The following is a 20,047-nucleotide window of genomic DNA, read 5'->3' on the forward strand; positions in this document are numbered from 1 at the left end:
ATCACTGACCTCTCTGCTAAAGTAAATAGGTCCTTCTCATCCACTCTATCCAGGCCCCTCACAATTTTGTACATCTCAATAAAATCTCCCCAACGCCTCCACTGTTCCAAGGAGAACATCCCAGCCTATCCAATCTTTCCTCATAGCTGTAATTATCCAGTCCTGGCAACATTCCTGTAAATCTCCTCTGTACCCTCATCTGAACAAGTACACCCTTTTGGTAATGAGGTGATCAGATCTGTACACAGTACTCTCGTTGTAGCCGAAATAATGTTTTATACAATGCAAACACAACCTCCCTACTCTTATATGTTGTGCCTAAAGAAGGCTATGGGGTGAAGAGTAAATAAACCAGCAGTGGTTGCTTAGCAACGGGGGCCTTCTAAGGTAGATAAGCTTTTAAGTTTTAGTTTGGCTAATTTGATTGCAGTTGGAAATGGGGAGTGAGAGTGAAGACAGCTACTGCAGCTCTGCTAGAAGTAGTTAGTTGGTTTAGAAGGCTAGAGAGGGAACATCTCGCTCAGCTTTGCTAGGAGAAAAGCCATGCCATGGAGTAATAGTTAAGAAAACAAGTGCAGACATCTGAAGAGCAGCTAGTTAAGGAAATTAGAGAAATTAAGAGAAGTTTCCAAGAGGTCCGAAGTTAAAAGGCACTAGAGCAAGAGCTGTTCAGTAAAGACAGACGTGGCTAAGAAGAAGACTGAGATGCCAGAAAGATATCGGAAGTGATTTTCGGGTTTGTAAGATTATACTAGAGCTTGTGGAATGTCAGTTGAAATAACTCTGGAAATTGGCTCCAGATGCTAAGCAACCACTGCTGGTTTATTTACTCTTCACACCATAGCCCTCTCTCGATGAGACCATTGTAGATTAAGATGTACTTTTGTAATCCATGTTCATCTTAAAATCTGTGTGTAATTGTTAAGCTAAGGGGGAGTAAAGGAGTATTGTATCATAATCCAATTTTTCATGTTTAATAACTGTTTTTTTTCCTTGTTGAAACTAATTAGCGGTCCTCTGACTCTGTTTCTCCACGTTCATACAAAAAAGTAAAAGTTCCAGGCTGGATTCTCCGTTTTTCAGACTAAGTCCCCGCGCCATTGGGAAAACTGTGGTCTTTTACGCCAGGAAAACTGGGGTCAAAAGACCACAGATTCCCCATTTTGCTGGGGACTAACTGGGAGCCATTGTGGAGCTCGCAGCTCGAGCTGCCGATACGGCTCACCGCACTTCTGGGTTAGAGGCCGCGCATGCACACGGCGGTGGCCTGCAGCGGCCGTGCCGTGCTCCATGGCGGACTCAGCCCGCGGATCTGGACTGGCAAAATAGTGCCCCGCATCGACCGATTGCACGCCCTGGACCGCCCACCCACATTGCCCCCACCCCTGAATGAAGCCCCCTGCCCGCCGATCGGCCCTTCCCTCCTGCGACTGAGTCCGTTGCCGCCATGCGAGGATCCCAGATGGTGGGACCATGAGAGTCCCACGCCGTCGGGAATTCGGCCGGTCGGCAACGGAACATCGCAGTGCGGGCCTCAGGCAAAGGCCTGAGGTGGTGGATACTCGGCGATTTTTGGGTGCCAAAACGGATTCTCGGCCCCGTTGTCGAATGCGAATTCGAGGAGCGGAGAATCCAGCCCACGGTCTTTTGAGCCAGGGTTCTATTCTGCGATCATCCCATCCAGTTATAACACCAACCGGGATTGTAACACACTTCTTCATTCCACCCTGTTATCTTCAGAGATCTTTGGAAATTCACATCAAGCTTGTTACATTCTTCCTGTTTCCTGCTGCTGTTCTGGGTATTAGAAGTTGTAGGTTTGGAAGTTGCTGTTAAAGATGTTTTGACAAGAATTGGATCACATTGAACATTAGGGGGATTGGGGGGGGAGAGGGACTGTATGTGTTAATGGTGACTATGGGTGATTCCTGATTCCTTTTTGTCATTTGTTTATGTTAACATGCAGGCTAATGTCTGGGGTTTGGTGGGAGGATGGGATCGTTGTTATTGATATGGGGATTGGCATCACATTCGTTGCTGATTATTGTTTATTGTTGGGTGTAAATTTGGGAGAAAATGTGAAAAAGGAGGAGAATAAAAAATATTTAAAAAAAAGATGCTTTGGCAGGTTGTTGCGGTGTATCTCATTAATGTACACATTGCTGCCATTGTGCGTCAGTGGTGGAGTGATCGGCATGTTTAAAGTAATAAATGATGCCAGTCTGGTGGGCTGCTTTGTTCTGAATAATGTTGAGATTTTTGAGCATACCTTCAGACAAATGATGAGCATTCCATCACACTCCAGATCTGTGTCGTGTCGATGGTGGGAGGTTTTGTAGAATGAGAAGTTGAGTTGTTCACTGCAGAATTCCCAGCCTCTAATCTGCTCTTGTAGTCACAGCTGATCCATTTAATTTTCTGGTCAATGGTAACCCCAGAATGTTGATAATAGGCAATGCCATTGAATGTCAATGGGGAGGTGGTTAAATTCTCTCTCGTTGGAGATGATCATTGCCTGACACTTCTGTGGCAGGAATGCGACTTGACACCTCAGCCTAAGCTTAAATATTGTCCAGGTCTTGTTGCATTTGCATATGTAGTGCTTCAGCATCTGAGGATTTGTGAATGGTGCTAAACATTGTGCAGTCATCAGTGAACAGCCCCACATCTGACCATATGATGGAGGAAAGGTCATTGATGAAGCAGTTGAAGATGGTTGGACCTCGAGCACTACCCTGAGGAACTTCTTGCATCGATGTCCAGGGATTGAGATTATTGACTTCCAACAACCACAAGTTACCTTTGTGCCAGGTAAGACTCCAACCAGTGAAGGATTTCCCCTCGATCCTCATTGACATCAGTTTCAAAAAGTTCCAAGTTGCTGCTCGTGATCAGATGCTGCCCTGAGGTCATTGGCAGCCTCTCACCTCACCTCTGGAATTTAGATCTTTTGTCCATATTTGGACCAAGGCTGGAGTGAGATCTGGGGGTAAATACCCCCGACAGAACCCAAACTGAGCATTGATCAGGAAGTTATTAGTGAGTAAGTATTGCTTTATAGCTCTGTTTATGATGCATTTAATCACTTTGCTGATGATTGAGAGTAGACTCATGTGGTGGTAATTTATCAAATTAGATACCCCTTGTAGCCATCTAAGATGGACACTGGGCTACAAAATGGAGAACTGCTAAGGCTGCAGGGGAAAACAGTCTTAGCAAGGACAAGCAGTTTGCAGAAGACTAATTAGCATTCTGCATGTACAGAAACCAGTTTTTGGCCAGGTGCAGAGTTTCAGCCAAAGGTGTAAATGGCAACAGATCTACATAGTAATGAGGTGATCCAGATCCAGACCCCGCACAATAGAAACATTTAAGTACCAATGGATACTTTTGAGTAGACGCCCAGACAGAACGGCACCACAGTAACCAACACAAAGAACCATAGGGACAGCCCACCCATCGAGGGACGACCCTCAGATTGGGGGGTTTAGAAGATATCGATTGGGAAAGGCCCAATCGATACATGGCAGGTAAAAGGCCCGCCCCAAGGGGGCACGGACTTCTAAGACCTATAAAAGTAGACCCCGCACATGGTTCGGTCTGTTTTGCTCCGGCTCTGACTGTTTTGTTGCTCCGGCTCTGCTTTGCTGCTACATCGCATCCTGACTCCAGTTCCATCACCAACCGTTGAGCCATCAGCCATCGAACTGTAAGTGCCAATACAACGATCGCTACGTGATCCAGACCTTGCTAGATCCTGACAACTTTAAGTACCTGAGAGTTGCAGACCAAGAACGGGACGAAGGCCTTGTCCCCTGACCTTGCCTGTTCCTGTCTAGATAAGTATTTTAGTTGTTTAGTATTAGAAGTAAGTTAGTCTCTTTAGCGTATGCATGTGTATTTATTATATTTGTCATAATAAATATCAATCGTTTGGACTTACTAATCGGTGTACAGATTTATTACTTTGAACCTGACCGTGATATACTTGTGAGGTGTCTAAATACGGCACCTGCCGACCCCTGAGCATAATTACATACACAGAGCCATAGTAGTGTTAAGCACACGGCCTTTAAACGGAGGCGTGTTAATACACTCCAGTAAAACGAGCAACACCCTGTTGTTTGGGAACATGAAACTTCAGCACGGCAGCTGTGATGTTGTCGGGCCCAAAGCCTTTTCTTTAAACAGTACCCTCATGTGGAGTGAATCAAATTGTACAAAGAGTAGCATCTGCCGTGATGAGGTCTTTGGACAAGGTTGTTCACGTGTGAGTTGCTGTACTAATTGACTTTGGAGATTGTGGTTTAAACTCCAGCCCAATCCTGCTGTTGCTTGACGTTGTTGCCAATGATCATGATTATTAGTTGGCATTCTTTCCGATATGCTCCCCCCCCCCCCCCCCCCCCCCCCCCCCAAAACCCCTCCCCAATATCCCTCCACACGTTCCCAGTGCTTCCAATTGAATCAATTGAATCACCATTGGGGTGATTTCTATCAGTCCCTGTGCACGGCAATGTCATAAGCGAACATGACAGGATTTCCTTGGGTTTGATTTCTTCATCACATTTTAATGAATCGGTGCTCAGAGAAGCTCTCTTAAACATACCCGATTTTCTCTTACCTTGTAGATTTTCTCACTTTCATCACCACCGTTGGTTGGTGAATTTGATGAATTGTTAATTGCATTTGCAAAAAAATGAAGCGCACGTCTGCGCTTGTTGCTACTGTCAACACACTGTCTTAAAACAAAACTCGTATATGCTGACATTAAGATATAAAAATAGTAACATAATACCTGATTCTGTGACCCCCACCGAGGAGAATGTGGAATGTACTGCTGCATTTTCCGGTGGAATTTGGTTCCCACAGAAATTGGCTGTAGAAGACCTGCTACCCTTGCACTGTTATTGTAGGTGGACATTTTGTTTATTCATACCTGTTTCTGTCGAATATCCTCATCTATCATTTTGATGTGTGCGTGTGTCGAACAGTGTAGCCCCATCTACTGTAAGAATTTGTGGAACAATAATCTTTTTTCTTCTGTAATCTTTCCAGGTGAAAAAAGATGAATCTGGGGCTATACATGTGAGCAAGCAGAAACAGCTACACCTGCACTATGATCTCATCAATTTAACAGTATGTTTTGATTTTTTAATTTGTGTGTATGTGTCTTGTCTATTACAAATGCAATTATCGTCCAATACTCAGTTGGCTATATATTATTCACAATTCCTTGCACCTTGCTAATGCTTGAGAGGATGTTTTAAAAAATTAATCTTCAGTATTTTTCTTACTCTCCTGTTTGCTAGCTGATGTGAGGCAAATATTTAGCAAAAATAAAAAATGCATTTAAAAAACAGAAACAAATCCCTTTACTGATCGGAAAACCTAGCAGCTATGCTGAGGTCATTCCACGGGATGTACGTGGATGTTCATGGATGCACGTGGATCTTCTCTTCTTACACAGTCCCTTGGGGTTGAGGGTGACTTACTTCCAAACTAAGAATGAGTTCTCAGGTGGTGACAGACTCTGAGTCCAATCCACGGCCTACAGTCCCTGTCACAGGTTAGGCAGACGGCGGTTGGAAGAGCAAGTGGGTGGGGTGCCCGGGTTGCCACTCGCTCCTTTCACTGCCGATGCTTGGCTTCAGTCTGTTTTTGCTGATGAAACTCGAGGCTTTCTGCTCCTTCTCAGATGCTTTTCCTCCACTTCAAGTGGTATTGGGCCAGGGATTCCCAGGTGCGGGTGGGGATGTTGCACTTTTTGAAGGATGTATTTAGGATGTCCGTGAAGCGTTTCCTTTGACCTCCTGGGGCTTGCTTGTTGTGTCGAAGCTCCGAGTAGAGCATTTATTTTGAGAGTTGAGTGTCAGGCATATGGGCGATGTGGCCCGCCCAGCGGAGCCGATCAAGTATGGTCAATGCTTTGATGCTGGAGATATTGGCCTGAGCGACAACATTGACCCTTGATGCACCTATCCTGCCAATGGATTTGCAGGATCTTGCGGAGGCAAAGCTAGTGGTACTTTTCCAGGATTTTAAGGTGCCTGCTCTATATAGCTCATGTTTCTGAGCCATATAGGAGGATGGGTATCACAGCTGCTCTATAAACCATGAGTTTGATGCTGGGTCGAAGGTGCTGGCTTTCAAACACTCGTCCTCAGGCGACTAAAGGCTGTGTTGGCACACTGAAGACGGTGTTGAACGTCGTCATCAATATTTGCCCTTGTTGACAGTAGGTTCCCAAGGTATGCAAAGTGGCCCATGCTGACCAAGGTCTCATGAATTTTGATAACTGGGGGCAGTGCTGTGTGGCAGGGGCAGGTTGGTAGAGGACCTTTCACTTCCGGATGTTTAGTGTAAGGCCCATGCTCTCGTATGCCTCAGTGAAGATGTTGACGGTGGCTTGGAGCTCCGCCTCCAAATATGTGCAGAATCAATCGTTGTCTGCATATTATAGTTTAATACCAGAGGATGGGATGACCTTGGGTCGAGCCGCAGGTGGCAGAGATTGAACAGATTCACGTTTGTTCTATAATTTAGCTCTACTCCAGCGGGTAACTTTCTGAGGTTGAGATGGAGTATTGCAGCAAGGAAAATCGAGAAGAACTTTGGTGCGAGGGCACACCTTGTTTGACCTGAGTCCGACCGTGAATTGCGTCTGTAGTGGATCTATTCATCAGGATCATGGCTTGCATGTCATCATAGAGTAGGTGCACGATGGTAACAAAGCTTTGGGGCAGTTGAAATGGAGGAGGACATTCTATAATCCCTTGCAGTTGACGGTGCCAAAGGCCTTTAGGAGGTCAAAGAAGACTATTTACAAGGATTGGTGCTGTTTTCTGCATTTCTCTTGTAGTTGCTACGTGGTGAAGATCATGTCCGTTGTGCCGCTTAGTGGACGCTATCCACATTGGGACTCCGGGAGGAGCCCTTCAGCCACAGGCTGAAGATGATTAAAGAGGCCTCTTGCAATGACTTTCTCTGTAGCTGACAGTAGGGAAATTCCTCTGACGTCACTGCAGTCGGTCTTGTGACCTTTTTTGAAGATTGCCACGATAACAACATCTCTGAGATCTCCTGGCATGTTCTCCTCCTTCCAGATAAGAGAAATGGTGTCTTGTGTTCACACCAATAGTGCTTCTCTGCCATGTTTTTGTGCTTCGGCTGAGATTCCATCTGCTCCTGATGCCTTGTTCTTTTCCAGATCTACGACCTTTTCTATCTCATACCGGATTGGGGTTGTGCTGAGATGGTGGTTGGTAGCATGCTGGGAGATGGAGTCGAGGACATTCGCGTTGAAGTCTTCAAAATGCTCCTTCCAGTGGACACTAAGTGCCTCTCTTTTCTTGATGAGCACCTCTCAGATCTTGGCCAGCAGTGGGGTGGGGCCTTTGGTCTTTGGCCTGTAGGTGGTCTTGACTGCACTAAAGAAACCTTGCGCATCAAGGTTGTCGTCTAATTGCTGGATCTCCCGTGCTTTCTGGATTTACCATCTTTTTTAAACAGATTAAGTCGGTTTTTTTTTGCTGGACTTCAGTCATCTATGGAGCTTCTTTCTTGCCCTTGGGTTTGGTTGCCATTTCAGGCTCAGAAAAGCCTTGCGCTTGCAGCTCTTCAACTCCTGGATCTCCCCATCATTTTCATTCAACCAGTCTTGGTGTTTCCTGGTCAAGCGACCAAGTGTCTCTTTGCAGATGCTGATTATAAAGGACATGGGTGTAGGTGGGTGTACATGGGTGGGCATGGGTGTACATGGATGGGCATGGCTATATATGGGTGTGCGTGGTTGTATATGGATGGGGCTGGTTTAGCTCAGTCAGGGCCGGTTTAGCTCAGTTGGCTGGACAGTTGGTTTGTGATACAGAACAAAGAACAATACAGCACAGGAACAGATCCTTCGGCCCTCCAAGCCTGCGCCGATCACATGTCTTATCTAGACCAACCGCCTGTATCCTTCTATACCCTGTCTGTTCATGTGCCTATCCAGATAAGTCTTAAAGGTTGCTCACATATGTGCCTCAACCACCTCACTTGGCAGTGCATTCCAGGCCACCACCACTCTCTGTGTAAAAAAAACTTCCCTCGCACATCTCCAGTGAACCTATCCCCCTTCACCTTGAACTTGTGTTACCTTGTAATTGTCATTTCCACCTTGGGGGGGGGGGGGGGGGGGGGGAGCCTCTACAACTGTTCTCCTTATCTATACCCCCAATAATTTTATAAACTTTTATTAGGTCGCCCCTCAGCCTCTGTCTCTCTAGGGAGTACAGTCCCAGTTTATTCAATCTCTCCTCATAGCTAATACCCTCCATACCAGGCAACATCCTGGTAAACCTTTTCTGTACTCACTCCAAAGCCTCCACATCCTTCTGGTAGTGCGGTAACCAGAATTGGACACAATATTCCAAATGTAGCCGAACCAATGTTCTATATAACGGTAACATAATTTTTGAGCTTTTATACTTGATACCCGTCCTATGAAGGTAAGCATGCCATATGCTTTCTTTACCACCATTTTCACCTGTGTAACCACTTTTAAGGATCTGTGGACCTGCACGCCCAGATCTCTCTGTGTCTCTATGCTCCTGATGGTTCTGCCGTTTAATTTATAGCTCCCACCTGAATTGGTTCTACCAAAATGCATCACCTCGCATTTGTCCGGTTTAAATTCCATCTGTAAAACACCACTAGTTATAGACTTCCATTTGGAAAAGCACCCTTCCACTGCTACCTTCTTTCTTCTATGGCCAAGCCAGTTCTGGATCCATCCAGCGAGTTCACCCCTGACCCCAAGTGATCTAATCTTTTGCACCAGCTTACCAAAAAGTCCATGGAGACAACATCCACAGCCCTTCCGTCGTCAATCATTTTTGTAACCTCCTCAAAAAATTCTATTTAATTAGTGAGACATGACCTCCTTCGTACAAAAGCATGCTGTCTGTCGCTAATATTCATTTCCAAATGTGCATATATCCCCTCTCTGAGAATCTTTACCAACAATATCATTATCACTGACGTCAAGCTCACTGGCCTATAATTACCCGGATTATCCTTGCAACCCTTCTTAAATAATGGTACAACATTGGCTATCCTCCAATCCTATGGGATCTCACCTGTGGCCAATGAGGACACAAAGATTTCTGTCAGAGGCCCAGCGATTTCATCTCTTGTCTCCCTCAGTAATCTGGGATAGATGCCATCTGGCCCTGGGGATTTGTCCAACAGTGTGGGTTCAATTCCTGTGAGGTTATTCATGAAGGTCCATCATCTCAACCTTGCCCCTTTCCTAAGGTGTGGTGGTCCTCAGGTTAAATCACCACCAGTCAGCTCTCCCCCTCAAAGGGGAAAGCAGCGATGGTCACCTGAGACTATGGCGACTTTACTTTGCATGGATGGACACGGATGGGCATGGGTGCACATGGATGTATGTGGGTGTACATAGATCGGCATGGTGTACATACTCTCACGTGTCTGCTTCCATGGATCACTCTTGATACTTGTGAATTAATTATCAGTTGTAGTAGTATTTGCCTCAGACAGCCAGGCAAATACTACTACAGATAGTCTTCAATAACCTCCTGTCTTTGACCATACGTAGTCATTAAACGTGCTGTTGTGATACAAGTAGGGGACAGACAAATGGTGCAATCTTCCATCCTGAAGCCCAAGTTTTGTGGTATGCGCCGGATTGGAAGTGGTTGCGGCTGGGGGAGGAGACAGCTGACCGCACACCGTCTTGCGCTGTTAAGCTAATTAAATATGTATCCGCGCATAAGAGGAGGAATCCGGAACCTCCCCCTCCCCGCTGTTACCTCATGGGATCAAAGGTCCGAGCGCCATATTTAAGGGGCACTCAGACAGCTGTTTACTGTGCAAGCCAGGAGCATTATTCTGGCTTTCTTCCCTGGAAACACTTCTAAACATTCCGTGGATAGTCTGTCTTCTTTCTCAGGATGACCTCCCACTCTTCCCTGCTGGTCCTCCACCCCTCAACCCAGCCTTCGCCCCATCGTTCCCTGCGAGTCCTGCCTCCAACCTTGCTACTGACACCCAATATGAGTGTGGCTATGAATAAAACTGAATCTTCTAAAATCTCGCCGGCGGGGAACTTAATTCCGGCGAGATGACTTTCAATGAGCATGCATGAGATGCTAATGCATGCAAGAGGTCTTCCCAAGATTGTTAGGAAGCTTGACCTGCCTTGAAAGTCCAAGAACAAAGTTCTGACAGTTCATCCCAATGTCAGAATTTTGGTATCGCATCAAATTGAGGTATCCTCGTCTGCTATGATTCCTGTTGTTGGTGTGATGGAAGATGCAAAAGTCTTTTCCCCAGCTTCATTAGAAAAGTAAAGTCTTTGACCAATCTATCTGTGGAATGGTGGGGCAAATGGAAAAGGTAACTTACTCAGAAAGATCATTCGGCAATCTTTTTCCCACCACCTTATTCAAAATGTTTGTTCCTCGGATGTGTTTTAGATTATTTAAGTATTGTGTTGCTGACACTTGCTATTCTTATGGCCAATGGGATCTAGGGTCTTTCTTTCACTAAAACCATGCTGGTCAACATTCAAATGTATCTGTTTCCCAGGAGAAGCAGGATTTGTGGAAAGGATGGGTGTCCTGGATTTACTGATCCACCCTACTAAACTTGAACAGTGTGTGGATCTGGGGAAGGGAGTTGGCACTTAGAAGGAATATTGCAGATCTTTGTATAGAGAAATAGAATAACCTGGCACCGAAGGAGGCTATTCAGCCTATCATCCCTGCGGTGGGCTATCCAATTAATCCCACTCCTCTGCCGTTTCCCCATAGTCTTGCACACGTTTTATTTTTCAAGCGTTTACCCAATTTCCTTTTGAAAGTTATTGAATCTGTTTCCACCACCCTTTCAGGCAGTGCACTCCTGACCAGAATGACTTGCAGTTTAAAAAAAAAAAGGCCTCTGTATGTCACCTCTGGTGCTTTTTATCAATCACGTTAAATCAATGTCCTCTGGTTCCAATCCTTCCGCCTCTGGAAACAACTTCTCTTTATTGACTCTTATCAAAACTATTCAGAATTTTGAACACCTATCAAACCCCTTCTCAATCTTCACCCCAGCTTCTCTATTCTCTCCATGCAGCTAAAGTCCCTCATTCCTGGTACCGTTCTAGTAAATCTCTTCTGTACCCTTGACATTTTAAAACGTGGTGCTGCAGATTCAAACTAATACCCTAGCTGAGATTTATCAGTGTGTTATGTAGAAGTTCAGTATATCCTCCTTGCTCTTGTCCTCAGTTCCTCTTGAGGACAAGGATCCCATGTGCTTTTTTAACAGCCTGCTCAACTTGTCCTGTCACCTTAAAAGATTTGTGTACAGATATCCCCATATGTCTTGGTTTCTGCATCCCCTTTAAAGCCAGCCTATTTGGTTCATATTCAGCAGAGATGGTGGAGTCAGAGTCATTAGGGACATTTAAGCGACTCTTAGACAGGCGCATGGACAGCAGTAAATTGAAGGGGTGTAGGTAAGGTTGATCTTAGATGAGGGTAAATGGTCGGCCCAACATCGTGGGCTGAAGGGCCTGTACTGTGCTGCACTATTCTATGTTCCATGTTCATTCTTCCTACCACAATGCTTTACTTCACGCTTCTCAGCAACAAATTGTGTCTGCCCATTTCACTAGCCTGTATAAATCCTCCTGTAGTTTGTCGCTGTCCTCCCCATTGTTCACTACATGCCCAATTTCCAAATCATCTGCAAACTTTGAAATTATGACCTGTGTATATCAAAAAGATCAGTGATTCTAATACTGACCCCTTGGGAACACCATTGTTCAATTCTCTTCAGTCTGTAAAACAATTACTAACCACCCCCCATCATGCCCCCGGCCCCGAATAATGCCCCCCCTGCTCGCAGCCGCCACGTTCAGTTCCCGACAGATGAGACCATGAGAGTCCCACGCCGTTGGGAACTAGGCCAGTTGGGGACAGAGTATTGTGGGGCGGGCCTCAGTCAATGGCCTGAGGCTGTGGATACCGCGTGCGGCATACTGCTAGAGTTTGCTGCTTTTCAGGAGGCGGAGCTTCGCGAAACCGGTGGTCCCCCCCTCCCGATTTCATCGTAATCGGGGATTCTCCGCCCCTTTGCCGAACGAGATTTTAGCGTTGGGGATCGGAGAATCCAGACCCATGTCTTAATTCCAATCCACTTAGGCAAAATCCCTTTTTAACTCACTGAAGTTAGCACTCTTCCAATTAAGTATTTTTATATGTGATTATAACTTGACCTTTTCATATCTACCAAATACACTGTAAATTCTATGATCTAAATTCTGTGAAATGATACGATCACTGTTCCCCAAATGCTTTCCCAGTGAAACATTCCCACTATTCCATGTCATTCCGTAGAACTAGATCCAGCACTGCTGCATGTTAGGCTCAAAGCACATTGACTATTGAACTTCTCTTGTACAAATTTCAGGAATTTATCCCCTCTCCCACCCCCCCTTCCCCCTTCTTCGTTACTATTCCAGCACACATGAAGAGAATTGAAATCTCCATGATCTCTCCTCTATATTGTAAATTACAGCAGAAAAGTCAACCCGATATATAAGGTAACCCCAGCTCTCCAACACCTAAAATAATGTTTTTGCATATACTCAGCATATACATCAACCTGCCTTTTCAGCCATGACAGACTGCATTCTTATTCGTAGTCAGACTCTATTTTTAACTCCACAGATGCATATTTTATTTACTGGTTACCTTATAACTGGACACGGGGGATGTAGCAGCTGATGTGACTGTGCTGTGAAGGTGTGTAGGAGTTTAAGACATGCCCACACTTTGCATCAGATGTTGATGACATTTTAAAATGGTGACCCCCCCCTCCACACTGATGGTTCACTTTTATACTTGACCCACACCTCCTGCACAATCTTTGGAGGGATTTTTCAACGCTTCAAAGGTCGACTTATACACGGGCATCTACGGTAGTTCTAACATCTTTCTGTAATTTACCTGTAATTTTGCTCCTCTATTTTCCCAATATTTGGTGCTACAGGATACACCCAGCAGTGTTCCTGAATTCTAACCAAGTAGACTCTGTCCTTGATCTCTAAATGACACCATTCCTTTCCAGTGTTTATAATTCACCACAACTGGAATCTGTTTTGTGTTTGCTGATTGAAGCTGAACACATATCCAATCACCTATATATATCTTTATGAATTGTGGAAGTGCTGTAACTGTTCCTAGTCCACATAATAATCTATCACACTTGTCCCTGAAAAAAACAGGAATGCACGTAAACTACACTTGGTGCAGTGCTGTCAATCTTAATTGTTGGAAGTTATTTTGTCACATTTCCCAGTTTGTAACATTACATACAAAATCAGTAAAGGAGAGAGCTGTTGTGCTTATCGCTCTGTACACTTGTCCTTGACTGACTCTGGGATGTTTTTTACGGCGGGTGGTTTTGGGGGTGGTGGTTTGGGGGAGCGGTGGGAGGAATGTATGTTGCTCCCCAGAAGCAATGTTGGAAGCCAGTCGACCCACATTAAACTAGGCCACCCTGCAGTAATATTACGCTGCAGGTGGCATGAACAAGGTGTAAGTGGGATCTCCGCACCTCAGTGGGAGGAAGTCCCACCCTTGAGCTTTGGCCAATCTGATTGTCTGGACCTTTAGCAATCCCAGTAATGCCAGGACTGCAATTAGGCTAGAAATGAAGAGGGCTTGGCCACTGAAAAGAGGTAAGCCTGGAGTTTAGGATGGGGGAAAATTGGAGGGCAAGGGGGCAGGCTTTGGAGGCCAAGTGGAGAGAAACAAAAGGAAGTAATCTTTTTTTGGGGGGGGGGGGGGGGGGGCTTGCCTCTGATGCACAGGGGGCAGCCCCAAAGGACAAATCCCCTCCCCTTACTGCCTTTCAAGTAATCTGCTCAAAGAAGCGTTCTGACCATTCCCACGTGCCTTCCCATGCTAATTGTATTATTCCTTTCTCAGAATTACAAAGCTAGTGCGCAGACAGGGCAAACTCTTAATCCATTGCTCCAAAAACCAATTCAGATTCAAATTAAATCCAATTCATGGTTTCTACAAGAGAGATAAACTAGCAGACAAGAACAGGCACCCAATAAACTAGCACCCAATCTCGTACTTGATCCGGCACTAAATCAAAAGGTTGGGAAGCAATGAAATGACATATTGTCGCCTGGACAGCATATTGTCTGGGTCTGTCAGCTTGGCAACAAGCTCAACTGACCGTTAATTATTTATTTTAAAATAGCAGGTGAGTCGCAATTATGGCACCTGCCCACCCATGGTGTTATGAGGGGCAGCTTGGGGTGTGAACGTGGTGGTCTTGCCACCCCTCGTGTTTACATGATCCCTCCCTCCACCCCCCAGTTCCCGCTGAAAACATTCTTGGTGGTTGACCGTATAACCTAGACCGTTGAGCTGTATCTTGTTTAGAAACAAGTTTGAATTTGACAGTTTAGATGTTTCCACAGCTGGCCACCAGATGGAGTCTGTGTCCACAGTATCAGCGCTAATTGGTTCTGCATGTTTTGTCCCAGCCACACTGGATGACTGCAATGTGTCTGAAGGTCAGCCTCCCTATTGTGTTTAATGTGGTATGAGAGAACATACAAAATGCATTATTTCAGATAATGTTTCTGAAGATTTTTGAGTAGCTTTATAAACTGAATCTATTGAGAAACAATCTGCTCTGCTCCTCCCAACTCCATAACTTAAGTGTCTGCGCACCTATTATTGCTCTTCTTGAGTCATCTTGCTGTGACTGTTGGAAGGCTCACTGATGGATTGAAATTACAGTCTGAAGGTCAAGTCTCTTCCATCTCATCACGTTAGCTTAATTTGCCGTGACCTGGCATAGAAAGTCTCTTGCTACTTCTTAATTTTTAATACCTTTATTCCATTTTTAGAACACATGCTTTCTGAAGGGTATGATTTTAATGCAGTATTATTTTCTAAAATTTAAAGGAACATCAATTCTCACATTCAAAAGAAGTCCTGGCAGGGATGGTGTAGTGCTTTTCAAATCTTGACTGTCTTCTGCCCAAGACTGCTATGATGTGCTTTTGGATGTTTAGTACAACTTGTGTTTATAATAGCGCCTTTGGTATAATAAAATGTCTTGAGGCACTTCACAGGGTCTTATAAGCAAAGTTTGACATCAAGTTACCAAGGAGATACTCCGGCAGATGGCCAAACCTTGGTCAGAGAGGTCAGTTTTAAATACCGCCTTAATGGAAGAACTTGAGGAGAGGGGATTAGGGAAAACATTCCTGAGCTTAGGGCCTCAGGCAGCTGAACGTAAAGCCACCAGCGATTAAAATTGGGGTGCTCAAGAGACCAGAATTAGGTGAGATCTGAGGGTTGTGGGGCTGGAGGAGATTACAGAGATTGTGATGAGACCATGGATGCCGCCATGGGGTGGCATGGTAGCACAGTGGTTAGCACTGCTGCATCACAGTGCTAGGGACCTCGGTTCAATTCCAGCCTTGGGTGACTGTGAAGTTTGCATATTCTCCCCGTGTCTGTGGATTTTCACCGGCTGCTCGGTTTTCCTCCCACAATCCAAAGATGTGCAGGTTAGGTGGATTGACCATGATAAATAGCCTCTTAGTGTCCAGGGATGTGCGGGTTAGGTGGGGTTATAGGTTGCAGGGATATGGCGGGACCTTATTTAGGGTGCTCTTTCAGAGGGTGGGTGTAGACTCAATGGGCCGAATGTTCTCCTTCTGCATTATAACAGTTCTATAATTCTATGAAGGGATTTGAAAACAGGGGTGAACATTTTAGAATTGAGGTACACCTTAATTAGGAACCAGTGCAGGTCGCTGAGCACAGAGGTGATGGTTGATTGGGAGTTGATGCGAGTTAGGACACATGGCAAAATTTTGGAGGAGCTCAAATGTCCAGTGGGAAGATTGTGGAAGGCCGGCTGGGAACACATTGGAATAGTCATGCCGGGATGAGGGTTTCAGCTGCGGAAAAGCTGTGCCGGGTGGAGCCAGACTATGTCCCACAGGTGGTAAACGGCATTCTGGATGATGGCAGGGATAGAAATGTGATTTTCAACCTCATCTTAGTGTCACATACAACACCAAGGTTGCGTCCAAGGTGATGTTCCGGAAAGGCAGCAGATGAGAAATGAAAGAAGAAGGCCAAGGATAGATTCTTGGAGAAAACCAGAGGGAATGGCATGAGAGCGAGAAAAAAAGGCATTGCGGATGCTTCTGTGGCTATAATTAGCACGATAGGAATCCAGGCAAGAGGGGTGATAACGACAATTTTGAAAGAGAAGGAACAGCACCAATAAAGGTGTTGTTAACAATATCAGCTAACTGGGGGCGAGGAGACAAAGATGCTGTATAAATACTAGTTGTTGTTGGCACCTGTTGTTAAGTCATGGGTGAAGAGACATTCCAATTATTGTCTCATTTATGTTAAGTATCCAATAATTGACACTGATATGTAAAGGGGCTTCAGGTGGCCTTTGTGTCAGGTGATGTGAAGATAGAGTTTTGTGCAGAGTCTGTTGGAGTAAATTAAAGGTGTTTGTGGAAAAGGAGCAGAACCTTTGACTCTTTCTACAACAGCAGCTAAACGTCTAACAAATGGTAGCAGAGGACGTTTGCTGTGCAAATGTGAAGGGTTGAAAGATGCAACTTTTCCAAACCAAACCAAGGAGTGAGTGAGAAGAAAAAAAAACCCAAAGATATATGGCTGAACCTAGGATAAAGATGGCCGGATATGACTACCCACACTTATTTTCTGAAAGGGGATCATACGACCATTGGAGAAGTGCAGTAGTTATGTGGACTAACGGGTACCCCCGCCACGCCAGGGCACAGGGCGGCGAGGTTGGGAAAGAGAAAACGAGGTATGGCATTGGCTCTTTCTCCACCTTATGAAAGTAAAATCTGGAGCAAAGTGTTTTCTGAACTAGAATTGGAAGAGTTAGACTCAGAACAAGGTCTGCAGACTCTATTATGTTATATGGATAAGATTTATAAGATGGATGACTTGTTAGGTGCGTATGAAGGATTTTGATAGGTTCCGGAAAATAGAAGATTTCTCCATTGAAGACTATATAATGGAATTTGGCAGATTATATAAAAGGCTGCAGAAACACAACCTGGAATTTCCGCAGTCTATGATGGCCTTTAAATTACTTGACTGTGCTAGAGTGAGCAACATGGATAGGCTCCTGGTTTTGACAGGAGTTCAGTTTGCGAATAAGGATACCTTATTTGATTAAATGATAGAAGCTTTAAAAAAGTTTCTGGGGAAACATTTGATTCCGATGGCTCTGATGACCCAAATAGGTCAGCCTGCAATAAAGTAGAATATGGAAGATACACTACTAACAGGATGGCAAAATCGTACGGCTACGAACAGGTTCCAAGACTATAGAAGGAGAATGGGACTCTGAAATTATGAAGACAGAAACCCAGTTAGAACCTACAATAGGAAATGGGAGGAGAAGGGGATTAAGACACTAACAGATTTGTTTCTATGGGGTCGGTTTGCAGGATTGAAGGAACTGGAAGCGAAGTATGGGCTGGAGCAGGGGGAAATGTTTCGATACATGCAGGTTCGAGATTTTGCCAGAAAGGAGATACAGAGCTTCCTGGTGGAGCTGGCCTCCACATTGCTGGAGGAGGTGCTGACGGCAGGGGGACTGGAGAAGGGGGTAGCGTCAGCGGTTTACAGAGCTATTTTGGAAGAGGAGAAGGCACCACTGGTAGCGATCAAAGCAAAGTCGGAGGAAGAGTTGGGAGAGGATATGGACGACGGGTTCTGATGTGATGTGCTCCGGAGAGTAAATGCCTCCACTTTGTGCGTGAGGTTGGGGCTGATACAGCTGAAGGTGGTATACAGAGCACACCTCACGAGGGTGAGGATGAGCCGATTCTTTGAAGGAGTAAGAGATGTGTGTCAACGTTGCGGGGAGTGGGGGGTCCCGCTAATCACGTTCATATGTTTTGGTCTTGTCCAAAGTGAGAGCATTACTGGAAGGAGGTTTTTAGGGCAATTTCTAAAGTGGTGCACGTGAAACCGGACCCGAGCCCCCGGGAGGCCATATTCGCGGTGTCGGACCAGCCAGGGTTGGAAACGGATGCAAAGGCAGATTTAGCCTTCGCCTTGTTGATCGCCTGAAGACGGATCCTGATAGGTTGGAGAGCAACCTCTCCACCCTGTGCCCTGGCGTGGCGGGGGGACCTGTTGGAATTCTTGACTCTTGAGAAGGTTAAGTTTGAACTGGGGGGAAGAATTGAGGGGTTCTACAATTCATGGGCATTATTCATTGTGCACTTTCAAGAACTGGATAACATCGAACATTAGTTGGGGAGGGTTGGGGGGGAGGGGGCCTGTGTGTTAATGGCGACTATGGGTGATCCCTCATTCCTTTTTGTCATTTGTTTGTGTGAACATGGGATTTTAACGACATTGTGGCCATGGACCTTAAGATCTGGGATAAAGCCAATAACATATTTATTTTGCATTTTGTAGATTGAGCAACCAGATTTATTCAATCAACGATTGTACGAAGTAAAGAAATTAGAGTAATTCTGGATCAAATCGAGGAAAAATGGATAGGGACAGGAATGGGCCCACCGGCAAAATTCCTTACAGACAATGGAGGACAATTTGCTAATGATGAGTTTCGGGATATGTGTGAAAACGTGAATATCGCAGTTCTGAATACGGCTGCAGAAAGCCCATTTAGTAATGGTGTGTGTGAAACAAACCATGCGGTAATAGATGACATGCTCCGGAGAATTTAGGCAGATAGACCAAACTGCAAGCTAAATGTAGCTTTAGCATGGGCGGTACATGCAAATAATTCATTGCAGATGGTTGGGGCTCTAGTCCCTATCAATTAGTGTTGAATAGAAATATGGGCAGCGTGATAGCACACATGGCTTCACAGCGCCAGGGTCTCAGGTTCGATTCCCTGCTGGGTCACTGTCTGTGCGGAGTCTGTACATTCTCCCTGTGTCTGCGTGGGTTTCCTCCGGGTGCTCCGGTTTCCTCCCACAGTCCAAAGATGTGCAGGTTAGGTGGACTAGCCATACTGATTTGCCCTTAGTGTCCAAAACGGTTAGGAGGGGTTATTGGGTTATGGGGATAGGGTGGAAGTGAGGGCTTAAGTGGGTCAGTGCAGACTCGATGGGCCGAATGGCCGCCTTCTGCACTGTAAATTCTATGACAAATCCTAAAATTCCGTCCATTTTGGATGACCAGCCTCCAGTTTGGGAAGGGACTACAATTTGCTCTGCCTTTGCTGAGCATTTAAATGCATTACATCACAGTAGAAAAGCTTTTTTGGAAGCAGAAGTCTCTGAAAGAATTTGCAGAGCTTTAAGGCATAATGTACGGCCATCAAATACAGTTTTTCAGCAAGGAGACATAGTATACTATAAGAGAGAGAATTCTAATGAATGGAAAGGCCCAGGGAAGATCATAGTCATAGATGGCAAAACAATTATTTTGCAACATGATAATCAAACTGTTAGGGTACATTCATCAAGGATAATGGGTATCAGTTACAAATTTTCAAATTTAGACAGAGCAGACAGACATGACGAGGAACCATCTGGAATGCACGTGTTACAGAACTATGAGGACCAGTTAACTGATATAGACAGGGTTTCTGTAGAGGAGCACAACACTTCTGATGATTTAGAGCAGGCCATTTTTCCGAAAGGACAACTGCCAAAAGTTGGTACAAAAGTGACATACTTGCCTGAAGGGACTAGTCAATGGCAGGATTCAACTGTTATTTGTAGAGCAGAGAAGGCCACTGGAAAGTATAAACATTGGTTGAACAGCATTCAAGGGAGGGAGTCTAGACAATGGATTGGGAACACAAAGTTCAAAAATGGAGGGCACAGAAATGCAGTGCCAGTTCAGATAGTACATCGGATAGTGAACAGGTCCGCAGGAAAAGGTCGAGAACTATTGAAAGGACATCCCTCAGCAGAAGGGAAAGATCAAGCAGTAGCAGTACAGAACAAGATACC

The 20,047-nt window shown here is 45.2% G+C and overlaps 1 protein-coding gene across 1 annotated transcript in view; it reads left to right on the forward strand.

The window, feature by feature from the left end:
• The window catches only part of vps8 (VPS8 subunit of CORVET complex), a 787,508-nt gene that overhangs the window by 76,893 nt on the left and 690,568 nt on the right, over positions 1–20,047 (forward strand). Inside the window, 1 exon segment of the mRNA XM_038788252.1 lies at positions 5,059–5,139. Coding sequence (XP_038644180.1) covers positions 5,059–5,139 — 81 coding nt within the window.

This window comes from Scyliorhinus canicula, chromosome 2 (assembly GCF_902713615.1).
Source record: "Scyliorhinus canicula chromosome 2, sScyCan1.1, whole genome shotgun sequence".
Classification (NCBI taxonomy): Eukaryota; Metazoa; Chordata; class Chondrichthyes; order Carcharhiniformes; family Scyliorhinidae; genus Scyliorhinus; species Scyliorhinus canicula.